Below are 15,957 nucleotides of genomic sequence, written 5' to 3' on the forward strand. Positions count from 1 at the left end.
GCCTAGTCAGCCTTTCCTGAAAACAAAACTCTACTGATGCTGTCATTATGTTTTTAAGATCTCAGCCAATTTGCAGGTGCATGAACATAGCAACAGACACAAACACATAGATACAGACATATGTATTTCACAACTACTATATACAGAATACAGAACAGGAGGTGCTAGTCTTTTCTTGAAAAAGGCATGCAACTCTCAGTGCTGCAAGTATATCTTTTTCATTTAACCACCAAAAAACCAGAAAAAAATAGGGTCTGTTTCTGACCAAGGAGTACGCAATATGCTCCATTTTATGAAATGTATAAGCCTGCCCATCAGCTGGCTATTTCTCTAATACAACAAAACAATTAGAACATTTCTTACCTTTTTTTTTTTTTTTTAGTGAAATGAGAACTTTGTTTTTGTTGAATGAGTCACTTTTCACAGCTGTTATTACTTGTTCAGCCTACTGAGTTCACAATAGTAACTGAAATGTCCTCAGACATACAGATGGGAAAATGGCCTGTAAGTCTTTATTGTTATAAACGATTTGTAAAACTTTAGATGCTAAAAGGTAAGAGTAGTTTAAATAAATCTCAACAATGCTGACTCAAAGGTTTAAAGCATTACTTAAATCCCTTGATTAACCCAGCTTCTCAATATTTGACATGAATCCATAACTCTGAGATGTCTTTTCTGTTCTCTAGCTTTGTAAATATTTACACAGCCAGTCCCATGAAATATGACATTTAATCCTGTTGAATTATTTGAATGCTGCATATGAAGAGATAGAAAGTATAATAGTTCCAGTGATGCTAGTTAAATAATTAGCACTGAGGATGAAATATGCTGCATTTCTTTTGTCAAAAGCTAGGATTTGTACAATATAAATATGAGTAAATGGAAAGCAAAATCCACTTTCTTTCCCAAATCTTGGACCAGCTTCTGGAAATGAAGGTTTCTTTATCCTGTCTCATGCCTGGGCCTATGCCTCAGCATTGATAGCAGCCTTTGTTCCAGTTAAATGAAGTGTTCAGAGCTAGAAGAAAGGCAATAGTGAAGGGATGGCACCTCTATTAGCTTGTCCTCTGCCTTTCCCTTCTGGGGCACGCTATAATGAACGGTTTCTGCACTCCGGGAAGCAGGAACATGCTCCACCAGGTTTCCAGGACCTGGGGAAGACTTCTGTAGGAATCCGAGTGCAATAGGATGATACCAGCCCTCCAGACTGTGGCTGGAATTCCAGTTAAGATTTGCAGCAGGTTTGTATTTAAATGATTTAACTTGAGGCACAGTGATATGCTTGTTCCTATGACGCTGCACTTTTAGTCATTGTTTACTGATTCAGTCTGATTCATCTGTGGGTTCTGCCAGGTTTTGCAGTTGTAGTCTTTGCCTCTAGGTAGCCCAGCAGTAGAAGGAACTGGGAAATAATGAGGAAGCAGAGAAGGATCACAGTGGGACAAGATATTCAGAGTTGGCCTGCAAGAAATCAGAGTTGAGTCTTCCTTAAGAAATGCTCCATTCTCATACAAAGTTGGACCTTTCTGCTCTTCTAGGATGAAATCTCATCCTAAGAGGGCCTACAGTAGCATGTTTATTGGCTTTCCTATGGAGCAGTGAGAAAAAAGGGGGGTCCAGTTCTCAAATCTATAACAAAGACCTTTTTTTCATTGAAAATTTTCCAACTGTAATAAAAAATACAATAGATTTCTGCAAGTTCTTCTGAAATTGTTCGCCAGCTTATCCTGCCTGTTAAAAAGTGGAGGAAATGGTTGATTGTGTGGTAGGAATTCAGGATGTGGGCCAAGGTGTTTCCTAATTGCTTTATCATGCCAAGCCCCTTCAGAAGCCTTCATTATATAGAAAGGTTTCCATGCAGAAGTGCTGAGGTGGTGCTGTGCTCGTGTGGCCCAGTTTGACCACTGCATCATCCAAGCAGACAGATGCATGCTGCAAAGGACAGTGCAGCACAGAAAAGGTGACGGGGCAAGTCAGTGAAATCATTCTGTTTTCCTGAGTTTATGCTTGTAAAGCCCTTAGGAGGGATTTTGACCATTATATCCACAAATATGTATAATTCTGGCTAGGGCAAAATCCAGATGATTGCATTTGTGTTACTAATGGAATCTTCTTCAGCTTTGTTTCCATATTCTGTTGTATTGCTTCTCTTATTGATTATCTGTCCCCTCTGAACCCTCGGCTGAACAGGATCTGCAGAATGCTGCTTATATTTAGGGATGTACTTTCAGGTACTTTGGAACTGAAAAAAAGAAAAGATGTTTCTGAAAAAAAGTTTACATTTTCAGGTACACCTGAAAGTTTTGAGATTTGAGGGGATTTGGTCTAGTTGGAAATCAGGCTAGAGATAATATATCAAAGCATAAATTAAAACTTTCAAAGATGAAAATATAAAACTAATTATATTGGTTAAGAAAAGATAAAATCTTTTGCTTACTCTGGCCAATTAATGTTAATGTGTAGACATCAAGTTAACAAGTACATAAAATAGCAATGGGACAAATTAAGAGAGAAGTCTTAATGTGCATAGACATTTGCTCAGTCAACCAAAGTTCCTAAAGGCTCAGCTGCAAGTCTGGAAACATAAACACTGTTGTCTAAAATAGAAAATGTTATTTTTGATTTTTTTCCTCTTTCTTCATTTTGTGTTTTACCACAGAACCAAACCAAAAAAAGCCACAGGTAATGGTCATGGAGTGCTTGAAGAGCATCTGCCTTCCCTCATCACAAAGTGAAGGTATGTCAGACACTTTTAGCTGCAAAACATACATGCAGGAATCACTGTGCGATTAGCTGTGGGGACTCAGTGATCCGATCAATCTTTTGTGTATCTCTTGTTCATAATAATTATTTGTACTTAAAAGAAGGAATAATTTGAGAAATGGTTGGTTTGGGGTTTCTTTTCCCCCTTAGGTGCAGAGCAGAACTCAGAATTCTTATGGCAACAAAAGGCCAAAGAGCACATGAGGTGAGATGACAGATTGGGGTAAAGCACGAGCAGCCAGCTCACAACAAGCGAGTTCATTGCGTGACAGTCTTCCTGCTCTTCCCTAGGGAGTGAGCAGAATGGTTCAAGAAGGAGCAGATGGAAACAGCTGCCAACAGATGAGTACTGGAATGGATTCAAGCCACACTACTTGCTGGAACTTGAGAGTTTGTGAAGGCCTGAGCTTTCCCAACCACAGGTATCTAAGATTTGGAACCAGGCAGCTGTCAGTCAGTTCTTATTTATGAGGACCAGAACAAAACTCCACTGTTGTCCTATAGAGTGGGGAGTCTTTTAAGCTGTGGTTGCAGACAGTACTAAAGATAAAAGAACCCTACTAAGATATTTTTCATGAATCTGTCTATCTCATAGTCCATTCACTTAAAATGGTTTTTCTCTTGACCTTGAGCTGAGATTTAACAGGTGGGTAAAAGATAAACTTAGCAAGGCCAGTGACGCAATGCTGACACTTTCACGTCTTCTTGCATAATTTTGAGCATACCATGAAGAATAATAAATGGCAAAAGCTAAAGTGTCCTTGGCAAACAAACAGAATAGCACCCTGTGATATTTTTACCTTTGTTTCCCCTTACCACACACAGTTTTTACTCCCACAGAGCTTGAAATATTAACCCAGCATGTTAATTTATTTCTTCCAGAGTTGCCCTGACCATTGCACTTAACATCTCTCTTGGAAGTACTTCAAACCAAGTGTCTGGCTCCATCTCTAGCTTTGTTAATTAGGCACATTACTTCGTTGCTTTTTTTCTTATAGCTTAATGTAATTGGCATTTGTGAAGCTTTTGAAAGGCATGTTTGGGACTACATTTTGTGCAGCTGGCTTTCAACTGCAAGCTGTTTCAAGTGTGGAGTTCTGCAGAGGACAGCCTTTGAGAGCATAGAGAGTGAGTGCCTAGCACATACCCGCTTCCTTTCCAATGGGAACAAAGGGATGTTAGTGTGACCTGTCCCATACAAAGGAACACGTGTGACACATGAACCCCCTTGCATCCATTTGTATTTCTATGCCATTAGATCTGTAATGAGAGCATTACGTGCCCTGCATGGAGAATGGGTCTCCCTTTACAAGCTGCTCTATAAATGATTTGCTCTGTGATGCTCTTCATCCTGAACTTTAGTCCACATATCAGGATGCCTTGCCAAAAAAGCCTGTAGTTTTTTTCCATAAAAATGCATCTTTGAGCATCCAAACTCAAACCATGAGCTTGTACTTGCTGTAATAATCCCAATACATTGTGTCAACCGCCAGCAAGACTGATGAATTTACACTGGGTGGGAATTTGGCTCATTGATTTCAGTTGTCACGGTGTGAAATGATACTCTCTACCTGAGCTGAGAAAGAGTTAGATGCAAGAGCTTAGGGGGAGAAAAAGGAATGTATACACTAAAAAAAAAAAAAAAAAAAAAAAAAAAAAAAAAAAAGTCGAAGTCCTGTTTTTCATGGAAATGCTGCCCTCCGGTGGCCTGGAGAAAAGCCTACACACTTCTTGTTGGTTCAAAAAGGTACTTTGACACTGCAGCAAGCTGCAGCTCTCAAATGTGGCTTGTCAGGCTCCTGCCTCAGGAAATTCACAGGTGCCATAAAAACAAGTAAAAAAATTCAGGACGAAAAGGTATTGTTTATTTGGTTTAGGATTCAGAAGTAGAGCACTGATGTGGAAAAAAAAAAGAATGTTGTGTGGCCGAAGTATAAAAGGAATCATAGAATGGTTGGCGTTGGAAAGGACCTGAAAGATCATCTTGTTCCAACCCCTCTGCTATGGAAAGGGACACCTCTCACTAGACCAGGTTGCTCAGAGTTCCATGCAGCCTGGCCTTGAACACTTCCAGGGATGGGGCACCCACAATTTCTCTGGGCAACCTGTGCCAGTGTCTCACCAATCTCACAGTAAAGAATTTCTTCCTACTACCTAATCTAAACCTACTCTCTTTCAGCTTGAAACCATTCCCCTTTATCCTGTCACTACATGGTCTTTTAAATAGTGTCTCTTCATCTTTCTTGTATTTTCCCTTCAGGTACTTGAAGGCCACCCTGAAGCCTTCTCTTTTCCAGGCTAAACAATCACAACTCTCTCAGCCTTTCCTCATAGGAGAGGTGCTCCATCCCTCTGATCATCTTGGTGGCCTCCTCTGCACTCGCCCCAACAGGTCAATATCCCTTCTGTGCTGAGGACCCAGAGCTGGAGGCACAGCTCCAGGTGGGATCCCACCAGAGCAGAATAGAGGGGAAAATCACCTCCCTTGGTCTGCTGGCCAAGATTTGTGCCCTACTGAGGGAGTTTGTCACCAGAAAATGTCACTGTGATCCTGGTGTCCTCTGCAGTTCCTCTGCATCTGCCCCACCTGCCTTCTGGACAAGCAGCCTGTCTCCCTCAGGACCACTGCTCTCAGCACAGGCCATACAATGCATTCAAAGACCTTCCATTTTCTCCCTCCTTTTGTCTTTATTTTTCACGTAAAGAAAAATAGAGTGGTGCCCTAGAATTTGTCTAGCAATAAAAAAGTCAAAACCCAACCAGCTGTACTATTCATGCAGTTTTTTCTCTCTGTTTCTGTAGAAGGTTCTTGGTAGGGAGGAAATTGGTTTTTCCAATATATTTTTCTTGATGGTCCTAGTGTATGGGCCTCCAGGTGCTGTCTGAAGACTGTGAATATTTTTGCTATTTCCGCACCAACAAACCTTACATTATGGAAAGAAGATGAAACAGAACATGGAGTTCACATGTAGTTAATATAAGGAAGAAATGTAGTTAATATTTTTTCCCAGCAGATGTGGCTGTTGGACCAGAAAAGGCTCAAGGTCAGTTCAGGTGGGTTAAGGGAGAACTGTGGAGATTGGGGGACCCCTTTTCCTGCCATGGATATGAGCACTAGGTGGTAACTGTGCTGAGACACAGGCTTCTGAGAGAATCTGACTGCCAACAAATAATAACAACATCCCAATGAAAATTGCAACCTCCCTCAGTCATGTGATTAAGTGGGTTATTGTCTGTTTTTAGTTTTTTAGTAATTTTTAAATAAATAGTTACAGTATTTACCTTGGTATTGATAAATGTGAGGTTTTGCATTGAGTATTACATAAAATAGCACGCTTGTTGATGTTGCTAAGGTGCTTGTAGATGATATAAGTAATTAGTGCTGTAGTAAGAAAATGTAAATTCAGTGCCATGTTGACTGTATTATTGGGAAACCCCTGAGGTTTTCTATCACCCCATGGTTACAGGATAGATAAATTTTCACGCCTTGCTATTGATAAATGTGAGGTTATGCATTGAGTATTAAATAAAATAGCACACTTGTTGATGTTGCTAAGATGCTTGCAGATGATAAAACTAATTAGTGCTGTAGTAAGAAAATGTAAATTCAGTTGACTGAATTATTGGGAAACCCCTGAGGTTTTCTATCACCCCATGGTTACAGGATAGATAAATTTTCACCATTAGCTTACATTGTTAAGATCTTTATTCAGAAGTGGCTGTGTATGCAAAATGTAGGTTTCTGGGTCCACAGGGAAATTTCTGCATTCCTTGTACTGGCCGAAGTGGCTCTGTCAGACATGTTCCTAAATCCTGCTGGGTCCTGGGAGGGAAAGGACTATCTGACATCTCTTCTGTATTACTCTAGGAACCATCCCCTCCCTTGTTAGCCCTGAAATGTCAAATATGGAAAGGTCTCCACTTAATGACATTCCCAGTTGTGCAACAAGCCTGTGGAGAAGGGAGCATGCTGCATCCATCAAGGAGAGGAGGTCATGGCTGTTCAACAGTTTTACTAGAAAACCAGTGATTTGAAAGGCTGAGGGAGGGTGAACTGATAGTAAATAGTGCTTAATGAGGTACTTGGATGTGCCTCCCCAGATGATCCGAGGTCATGCTGTCAGAGATTTGCACTCTAACTCTACAGAGGCCTTTTTACCTACTGCCTGCGAAGCCAAGATTGCCACATGCAAGTTATGTGAAATGACCTTCACACCATCTCCTGCTATCACAGGCTGCGTGTCAGCCACTCATTTAGGAACTGTTGTAGGCTTTCAGCACTATTATGGGGGCAGTTTCTGGACGGTACTTTCAAGATCAGGTGAGCACTAAAGCCTGGCAGCTTGTTCAGAGGGCTGTGCTCAGGGGCATCGGCACATCTGAAAGCGTTGTGACAGAAATGGGTCAGTGACCAGAGCACGAGCAAAGAGTCACAGCAGGGAGTTTCTCCTGGCTTTGCACTGCTACATGAACACTATCCCAGACAGTATTATGTGCAGTAGCCTGCAAGTATTCCTACTGAAGCTGGAAATATTCCTACTGATTTCAAGGAAATTTTTAAACAAAAATGAAATATTAATTAATCAATTCGTTAAAATTCATGAGGTATGAGGTACAAAGGTTTCGTTGTCTGTTTTGGATGTAGTTCTTCTGAAGATGGCTGTTTTGGCCCTTTGCACACTTTGAACCTTTCAAATATCTCTGCAAAATGTAAGATGTAAAATGAAAACTGCTTTTCTGTCCACTTTCAAGGGATTTTTTTTAAGGTCTTTATCTTGAGTTGAAAATGACAAGTCATTTTAGAAGAGCTTCTGGTGTGAGGCAACTGCCAATTTAACATTTCTTTAACATACTTGGATACAGATAATAAAATCTTTTTTAAAGGGAAAACATATACCAGGAATAGTTCATATATCTTTTACCTAAAATTGAATGTTCAGTTTGTGAAATACTTCTGTAGCAGTATTGCTATGATAATGCAGGAAATGGTGTTTAACATTGTTATTTGCAATTTTATTGCACTTTGTTGTGGAATATTGAAAGTAGGAAAAAGATCCTCTTCATTCTCATACTGGCAAATGATCTGATGAAATGTAAAATCGGAGCATTTATTACATGTAAGTGAGGTATAAATGTATTCCTCTTCACTTTTTCCATAGCAGTGGCTTGAGTGAGATAAACCAGTAATGATGGGTTTATCATGCAGTGCTTTCTTAAGCTACCAAATCAAATCAAACATTGCTAAAATGCACACTTAATCACTATGTTTGAAGACAGCTACTTTCCTTTATTTGTTTGTATCTGTATGACTTTGCCTTTGGAAGCAGTGTTCCTTAGGAAACATCACATTGAACTGGAAAGTTTATGTGATATAAACTTTCAGATTACCATTTTGTGTTCAGAGCCCATGCTGGAGTGTTTCTGTAGACCAAGGTAGGCTACACTTTGTCTTGTAGGATCAACCCTAAATGCCTAAACTCATCTTCAGGAGACCAATTTAAGAACAAAAGTTTGTATATGTTGGATCAGCCTTGCATATGCTCCTTGGCTGTGTCAGAACTAAACTAAAGCTCTGAATCCAAATATTACTAGCCTCAAAATATTTACTCATAGACTGGGATATATTTCTATCAGTTACATGCTGTCCTCTTGATGCACAGGGTTTTGTTTTAAATATATTTATTACCTTAGAAATAAACAGAAAAAATGGAACAGGTGAACAATTTTTCTTATCTAAGTAAAAAAAAAAAAAAAAATTTGTAACCTAAACATGTATTTATCAGTGCTGACGCCCTTTGGCCTTACTCCAGTGAACTTTTCTCACTGACATCAATGGGAGAAAGATGGACTCTGCATAGGAAACCTATGAATATTTTTTCCTCATCATCCATCCATCCATCTATTTTGGGATGTGCTAAATGCCTGTTCTCTGTTGTAACATTAACATCAGTATGTGGAAACTCGGGTGGCTAAAATAAATCAGTGAAATGCAATATACATGACTTCACATGGAACTGAGTGTACATTGTTGAGCACCAGTGCCCTGTGCCCGCTCTGCCATGCCAGCCCTACAGCCAGGTACCCCCCATTCTGTCCCTCAGAAGTGGGGTGCAAGCAAGGCAGGCATGAACTGTGTGATGCCAGCATGTCCAGAGCCTCTGTTGTTCCTGAGCCGCCAAAATACTTTTGGTTGCCATTTAATGGCAGTAAAATGGATACTTTTACCAGCCTCAAATTATGGGGATTAAAAGATTTTAGTATTTCACTAAAGCATTTTTTTAAAATTTTTTTGCATTGTGGGCTTGATTGTTTGCTGAAGGCAATGAAAATTATATTGATGATGTGTGAGGTCCTGATTTTTGAGGCAACTGTCTTTCCTTAGCTTTTATAAGGGATACAGGCTTCCAACTAACCTGGGCTATTTTTCCAGCCTTAGTAGTACCCTCCTGATTCATGATAGTATGAATTAGCACATTCTCAAATTAGTTTGATTTTTGCTTTTAATGGAAAATTGAAAGGGGTAAGCTCAATCTTTATGGGCTGGAGTGTTTTCTGCCCACAGGGAATCAGTGGGAGACCTTCACAAAGTTGGACTTTGCTGAAGATGCTGCGTGGCCAATCCTGCCTTGGAGCCTCCTCTGGTCCATGGGAGTCTGGGCTGCTCCACAGAATGGTCCCGTGCCTTGACATTGATTTATCATCCACCATGACCACAAGCTCAGGGATGAGGAAGGAATACCCATGGCTGCTACCATCCCTGACCCTCTGGCTTCAGATAAATCACCAAGCTTGGAGCATGACTGCCCCAGAAAGAAGGAGAAGCAACTGCATTGCTCTGCTCAACGCGTGGCAGCTTGCTCCTCTCCTCTCCTCTCCACAGAACATTGATCTTCAAGGCCATACACAATTAAAGGAGTGGGAGACATTCCCTGGAATTAGCTGTTCCCTCTTTCGTTTTCCTGCTTAAGGTAAGAGCTGCACAAACTTCTTCTATAAGAGTCACCTAACAGAGAATACAATGACTGGTCTGTCATCAAAGTATTTAGGGATGGTGACGATACCTAGATTGGTTTTCAGTGTGTTTTTTGTTTTTATTTTACTGTGATGTTTCTACAAAATCCATAAATCATAGGGATGTGATAAGAAACAGGTCGCAGTTGCTGGTTATTCTTGTCCAGATGCACAGAAATGCCCTGATTGTTATTTTCCAATGACAACCAGCTCAGGGCTAAACATTTTTCAGTTGCACAGCCAGCTTTCAAGGTTACACATAGATACTGAATGAAACAGAGCCCACTGGTTATTTTTAGAGAGGCTCTAAACAAGAAGCAAATCCCTGTAGCAGTGCTGCCAGAGATGCATAAAGTTCAAATCCAAATTAAAACTGCCTATCTTTGGCCTACATTCCAGCTTGAACTTGAGGAAAACTGTGATCTGTGACTTGAACTTTATGACAAAAACTCATTCGCAATTAGTTTCTAATACCTGAGAATACATGAACTTGGCGCAAACACTTAAATAGAACTTGAATGAAAAATGTGAACACTTGTCCCAAAATGTAGTACCTGTTCTTGTGAGTTTTGTATGGTTTCAGTAGCTACACTGGAATTTGGAGTGTCTAATTTTTTGTGATTCTTAGTTCAACACATCTTTGTAAGATCAAGTCCTACAATGTAATTGTAAATTTTGGGGGCAGGAGGAGAAACATGCTTATTTATTGATCCTTCTAATAATCTGTGATGCTCAGGTCTAGGTTTAGCAGTGACCACAACAGACTATGAAGAAAGGAGACCCTTTGACAGCAGCATATTTATGCAAAGTAGTGCAACTGAAGCATGTTCTTGATTTCTTTGCTGAATCAGAGCCTGTATCTTCTTCCTGCCAAGGCAGCGATCTAATACCACTCCCAATGCACTAGTAATTCTAGAAGCCCTAACGAAAGTCAAGATAACACCACAGATTTTATAAATAAGGGTCTTTATTTAGAATACTGTTGAAAACATTCTTGGCAACCAAATCATATAAATATATAAAGTTAAAGTTTGACACAACAAACCAAGCAATATTAAATATTTTTAAATTTTTCCCCTTTTTAAGTTTTTGGTTTTTTCTTTTTTTTTTTTTTTTAATTTTTTTTCTTTTTTTTTCTTTTTTTTTTTTTTTTGGAAAGCAACTCTTATTTACAGTTATACAAAAGTTTTATAAAAAATGGTCCACAACCTTATTTTGGCCAGAACAGGAGTAATAGGAAGGATCTATCATGCCACTACTGCTGTAGATTTCTATTTTCCTCCACATTCAAGAGCCAGTTTCCTATTCCCCACAGCCCAGATTAAACATTGGCCATTTCATGGTATACGATTTTATCTCTAGACGCATTAAATAACTTTAGTTTAACAACCAATAAATAACTATGTGTACTTTGAAGTGATACAGGTTTGCAAAGTTAGATAGTTGAAGGAATTTTCAGTGATATTTTAAAATTGGAACAAGTCTTAAGAAGTCTTTTCAACCTTAGAAGGCAGGTCTTGAGCGAGGCCAAACGGAGCAAATTGGTTTTGGTGCAGTCCAGCTGGAGGGGTCCTTATAGCACTTGGTAGATGGGGTTGCTGCTGCTGTTATCCTGGGGGAGTGGGGTGCAGTTGGTGGGGGAAGGAATTTGGGCTCCAGCATCACTCAGATTCACTCCTTCTGGAGGGGAACAGGGACTCCCTTCAGCAACAGTTTCCACCGGAGGCAGTATAGGGCATGTGGAATTATCTGTGGAAATCCTCTCTACAATGCTTGAGAGGCAATCGAGACTGGAAACAACAGAATTCTTCCCATGCTTTGGATCTAAAAAACAGACAAAAAGATGCTCAGATTATCCAATGGGTAAGTAACATCAGTGGGCACTACACATTTGTGGGCATGTGAAGACTCAGGAAATGGATATTGGTGAAGGACACCAATAGTCAGAAAACAGATTATAATTTCAAAAAGGAAGAGAGGTCCAACCACAGTGTGCTGCTCTGGGGACAGGGAGGATCTAAGGCTTCACTGAGTCCATAGCAAGGGAAGAGCAGATTTGAAACCAATCATAAATTACTCCATTTTGGATCAATGATAGAGTAGGAAGTCTTCATGTAGAATATGGTTAAATGCTGAAATTAGTTGCAGGGAATAACTTACTTCTATCCAACTGTTAGAGTTGCAAAATGAGAAATACAGCTATAACACATCCCCATATTTGCAAATACACCTAGAGGAAATGCAGTGCCTCTACCAGCAACAATGGCTTGCTGGCTGGAAAGCCAAGCTCCTCTCTCAGCCCAGCTGGACATGGAGCAGGCACAGGAAAGCTGCTGCACTGCCTGCCTCTGTCTCAGTGTTTCACACTGCTGTTAGGGCACGTACTCACCGTTTGGGGACTCTGTGTAGTAGCTGCTATCATAGCTGTTCCTTCTGCGAGAGCTGCAAGGAGGCCCGCTGTACTCCATCTGGGAAGGAGAGAAATCCAAGTGAGGTCAGACTCTTACCCAAATCCCAGGAACCATCTAATTTCATATTTCAGGCTCTGGTCTGTTGCCATCATTCCAGTCCTGTCTGAAATGCCATCAACTTGTAGATTCTTTGAGTAAGGAAAAACTTGGCTAGAAGGGGTCCACCCCAGAATATTTTATGTGGCACAGCTGTTCCACAGTTAAGTTACCACTCTTGCATCGAATGCTGCAGCGTTACAGATGAGATGAGGCTTTCCAGCATTCTGATCAGATACAGCCTTTCATGTATCTTTAGTTTACAACAGGGAGACCTGAGTGTCCTGAGACCTGTGTGAAAGGGGAATTATGTCATTTTAATTTAGTTTTTGAAGATTTCTCTAAACATGAATTCCTCTTTACAAGCCTCTGTCTACCTTGTCCTTTTGTATTTCCTTCAGTTTCCCTTCCCATTTCCATTTCATACAGAAAATGCTCTAGAACATTGACTAATATATTTGTTTCCAATAGTTTAATCCACAATGAAATTCCCGTATTAAAAGAGGCTGTATCTTGAAGAGGAATAATTTGTGCAAATCTCTCCAATCTGTTTAGTATCTCATAATCACAGATACTCAACTCAGTAAGGACTATACCCACCAGAGCACAAAAAACCTTTCTGGTCTGAAAGAGCCTATCCAGAGAGCTGTCCTGGATTCTGGTCACCACATCCCACCAGCCCAGAGTTTGACCAGAGGCTGAACCTACAGCCCCAGCCAAAACACGTAGGGATGAGAGACCCTCTCTGGCACCCACCCTTCTTCTCCCATGCCCATAATGTACAAACAGGACTGAAAGCCTGGATTCTCCTTCCTATTGCTTGTAAATATCTATGGAGGGGATTAAGTGAGTGAGAAGAGAAATGGATAATCTTGTTCTTAAGGGTCAAGAAAAACAATTCTTGTTGCTTAGACACTCCTCCTGTTGTCATGATGAATGGCAGAAAACAAAACTCAGACTCTTACCAATTCCCGTGTAACTACCATGTCCTAGGGGGCCCTTGCTCTCTGCTGTCCTTAGAGGATTCAAAGGTAATGATACAGCAGAAGATGGAAACAGAGATGCCTCAGGAGCTATGGAATCACAGGCAATGCCCCCGGGTGCCCATTCCAGGCAGCTTCCCAAAGTTCTCCCCCAGCAGCTTTGCCTTGGCTCCTCCAGGACATGGGGAACCTGCCTAACTTCTTATCCCAGGGAACAATGTGTGTATGAGGTTCTTCTTGCTTCCCAGAGATCCTGCCATGTGGGGACCCCACCTCCCTTTGCTGCAGGTGCTCAAGGCACGAGAAAGGGCTTTGTCTTCTGCCTGGGGAGGTACAGAATGCAGCTGCTATAGGAAGGGCAGGAAGAGGTGACTCGCCCTGCTCAGGTTTGGACCAACAGCGTCCAGGGCACCTTGGTGACAGGGAGTCCTCCCTGCAGCACTCACCATGCCATCGGAGCAGTTGGAACGGGGGCTGGAGGCGTCCGACTCCCCGCTGTAGTGCTCCAGCACCGGGTAATAAGCGTCCTCCTGCTCCCGCAGCAGGGCCTGCAGGCTCTCGATGTAGCGGATGGCGTTGCGCAGGATCTCCACCTTGGGCAGGCGCTGGTTGGGGTTGGTGGAGGTGCAGCGCTTGAGGGTCTCGAAGGCCTCGTTGACCTTGCTGAGCCGCCGGCGCTCCCTCATGGTGGCGGCCTTACGGCGGTCGGCGTTGGTGGTCTTCCTCTTGCACGCCTTGCAGGCCCACAGCAGGCAGCGGCCAGCCTGGTGGTGCCCGCTGGGCGCCCGGACGTGCTCCTCCTCGTGCCCGTGGTGGTGCCCGTGGTGGTGAGGGTGCTCCTCGGGCTTCAGCAGACCCCCGACGTGCACCAGCCGGGGGTCCAGGTCCTCGAAGAAGTGCATGTCCGACGTGTTGAAGCACGGATCATCGTAGAAGTCATCGGCGGCTGTGAAGGAGCAAAGGGAGCCCTCCGTCATCTCCATGGGGCCAAGTAAGTCCATGGGGGCGGCAGACGGAACAGCGGCTAGGCCAGGGGGACAGCGAGGGGCTCGCAACGGAGGGGCCTTCGACCGGGCTGCTCTGCGGCCGGGCGGGTGCGCAGAGCCGAGACTCTCGCAGCCACTCCCAGGCGAGGCCACCAGCGCTGGCTGCTGCCCCGACCCCTCCGCAGCCGCGCCGGTCCGGGAGCGCCACTCGGGGCCGTATTTATGGCCGAGCCCCCCGGCGCGGCGGGTCGGGACGGGGCGGGTCGGGGGGCGCGGCCGGGCGGGTCGGGGGCCGGGGCGGCGGCGCGGGGGCGCGGTGTCCCGCTGGGGCAGGGGCAGCGGCAGCCCGGGCGCTCGGATGCGCTCAGGGCTACATTTCCCCGGTTTGTTTTTTTCCTTTCTCAGCAGCCCGCCCTGCCGCCGCACCAGGGAGCAGCGGCCCCGATGCCCGAAGGTGCCGCCGGCCGCTCGCCCGGGGGGACAGCGGCGCGCCCCGCTGTCTCCGCACGCACCCGTGACGGCTCCGCTGGCTCCTCGCAGGGAAGAAGCCCCCAGCCCATGGATATTTCTGTCCGCGGCTTCGCGGCCGCAAGGGTAAATACAGCGGGGGCGTTCGTGGGGGCGGGAGGCTCCAGGGGACACCCCGGGCAGCCGGGGCCGTGCGGGATGGCGGGGACACCGCGGAGAACCGGGAGGTGCGGGACAGAGGGAAGCGGGGACACCGCGGAGAGCCGGGAGGTGCGGGGCAGAGGGAAGCGGGGACACCGCGGAGAGGCGGGAGGTGCGGGACAGAGGGAAGCGGGGACACCGCGGAGAGGCGGGAGGTGCGGGGCAGAGGGAAGCGGGGACACCGCGGAGCGGAGGGACGGGCAGGTGGCGGCCACCCGGTGGCGCTGCGGGCCTGTCCCAGCGGGAAGCGCCGCCGTGCCCGCGGTGTCCCAGCCTTCCTTCCCCCGGGAATCCCTGGGAACTCTGGCATTCCGGGTTCCTCTTCCAGCTCTGTTCACTTTCACTCGGAAACCTTGGGAGAGATGGATCTCTCTCTCCGTGCCGCGGCGTTTTGCTGCGGTTGCGCTGCTGTTGGACGGCTCGCTCGATAAGGATTTATTTCTAGCAGTGGGAAAGTTTGGAACCTGGGGAAATGGGATGGGTTTTGGTAACGTCTCTCAAGGGTGCCAGAGTTTTTACTCTGGTTTTTTTGAGTATCATTTGAGATGGGAAATTAGGTTCTTCTCAGCAGAATTGAGTAATTCAACTATGTGATTTCTCCGACTTAATGATTAAAATAATAGTACATATATTTAATATCCCAAAAAGCTAAAAATAATTTCTGTTTTGCAGTTATAAACGTTGATGAAATTTCAGCTCATTCAAAATTAGCAGCAGAGCTCTGTTTTCAGTGGGACAGGGGGTTGAGCAAAAGGTAAAAAATATCCATCAATGATCAATTCCCAGTCCCTGTGCCTATGACCTCAGATGAGTTCTCATGGTGTCTTTTGTTGTTACACGATTTGTTTTTTGGCAAAAATTCCTTATCTGCACTCCCCATTTTCTACTTACCTAAATATCTTTGAGTACAGACCAAGATGAGAACTGTAAGTTGCATTCTGTCAGTATCTCTAAAAGATAAAAGTTTTATTTGAAGATAAAACTATATGTAGAAATTAATTCTTTCAATGTACCCGATGCTGAAAAGCAGTATGTCCC

The 15,957-nt window shown here is 43.7% G+C and overlaps 1 protein-coding gene and 1 long non-coding RNA gene across 2 annotated transcripts; one reads left to right on the forward strand and one right to left on the reverse strand.

Moving 5' to 3' along the window:
• The first annotated feature begins 3,077 nt into the window (after window positions 1–3,077).
• LOC121341499 lies at window positions 3,078–11,249 on the forward strand. The gene is made up of 2 exons (XR_005953437.1): window positions 3,078–3,185; window positions 9,326–11,249. It is a non-coding gene; the product is annotated as an uncharacterized LOC121341499 (long non-coding RNA).
• Window positions 10,724–14,468, reverse strand: MYOD1 (myogenic differentiation 1). The gene is made up of 3 exons (XM_041415023.1): window positions 13,711–14,468; window positions 12,164–12,242; window positions 10,724–11,598 (listed from the first exon to the last, which is right to left on the reverse strand). Exons 1-3 carry the CDS (start codon window positions 14,263–14,265, stop codon window positions 11,348–11,350), a joined length of 885 nt encoding a protein of 294 aa, XP_041270957.1. The 5' UTR covers window positions 14,266–14,468; the 3' UTR covers window positions 10,724–11,347.
• Window positions 14,469–15,957: the final 1,489 nt, after the last annotated feature.

The sequence above is a fragment of the Onychostruthus taczanowskii genome, unplaced genomic scaffold (genome assembly GCF_017590055.1).
Source record: "Onychostruthus taczanowskii isolate IOZ18803 unplaced genomic scaffold, ASM1759005v1 scaffold49, whole genome shotgun sequence".
Lineage (NCBI taxonomy): Eukaryota > Metazoa > Chordata > Aves > Passeriformes > Passeridae > Onychostruthus > Onychostruthus taczanowskii.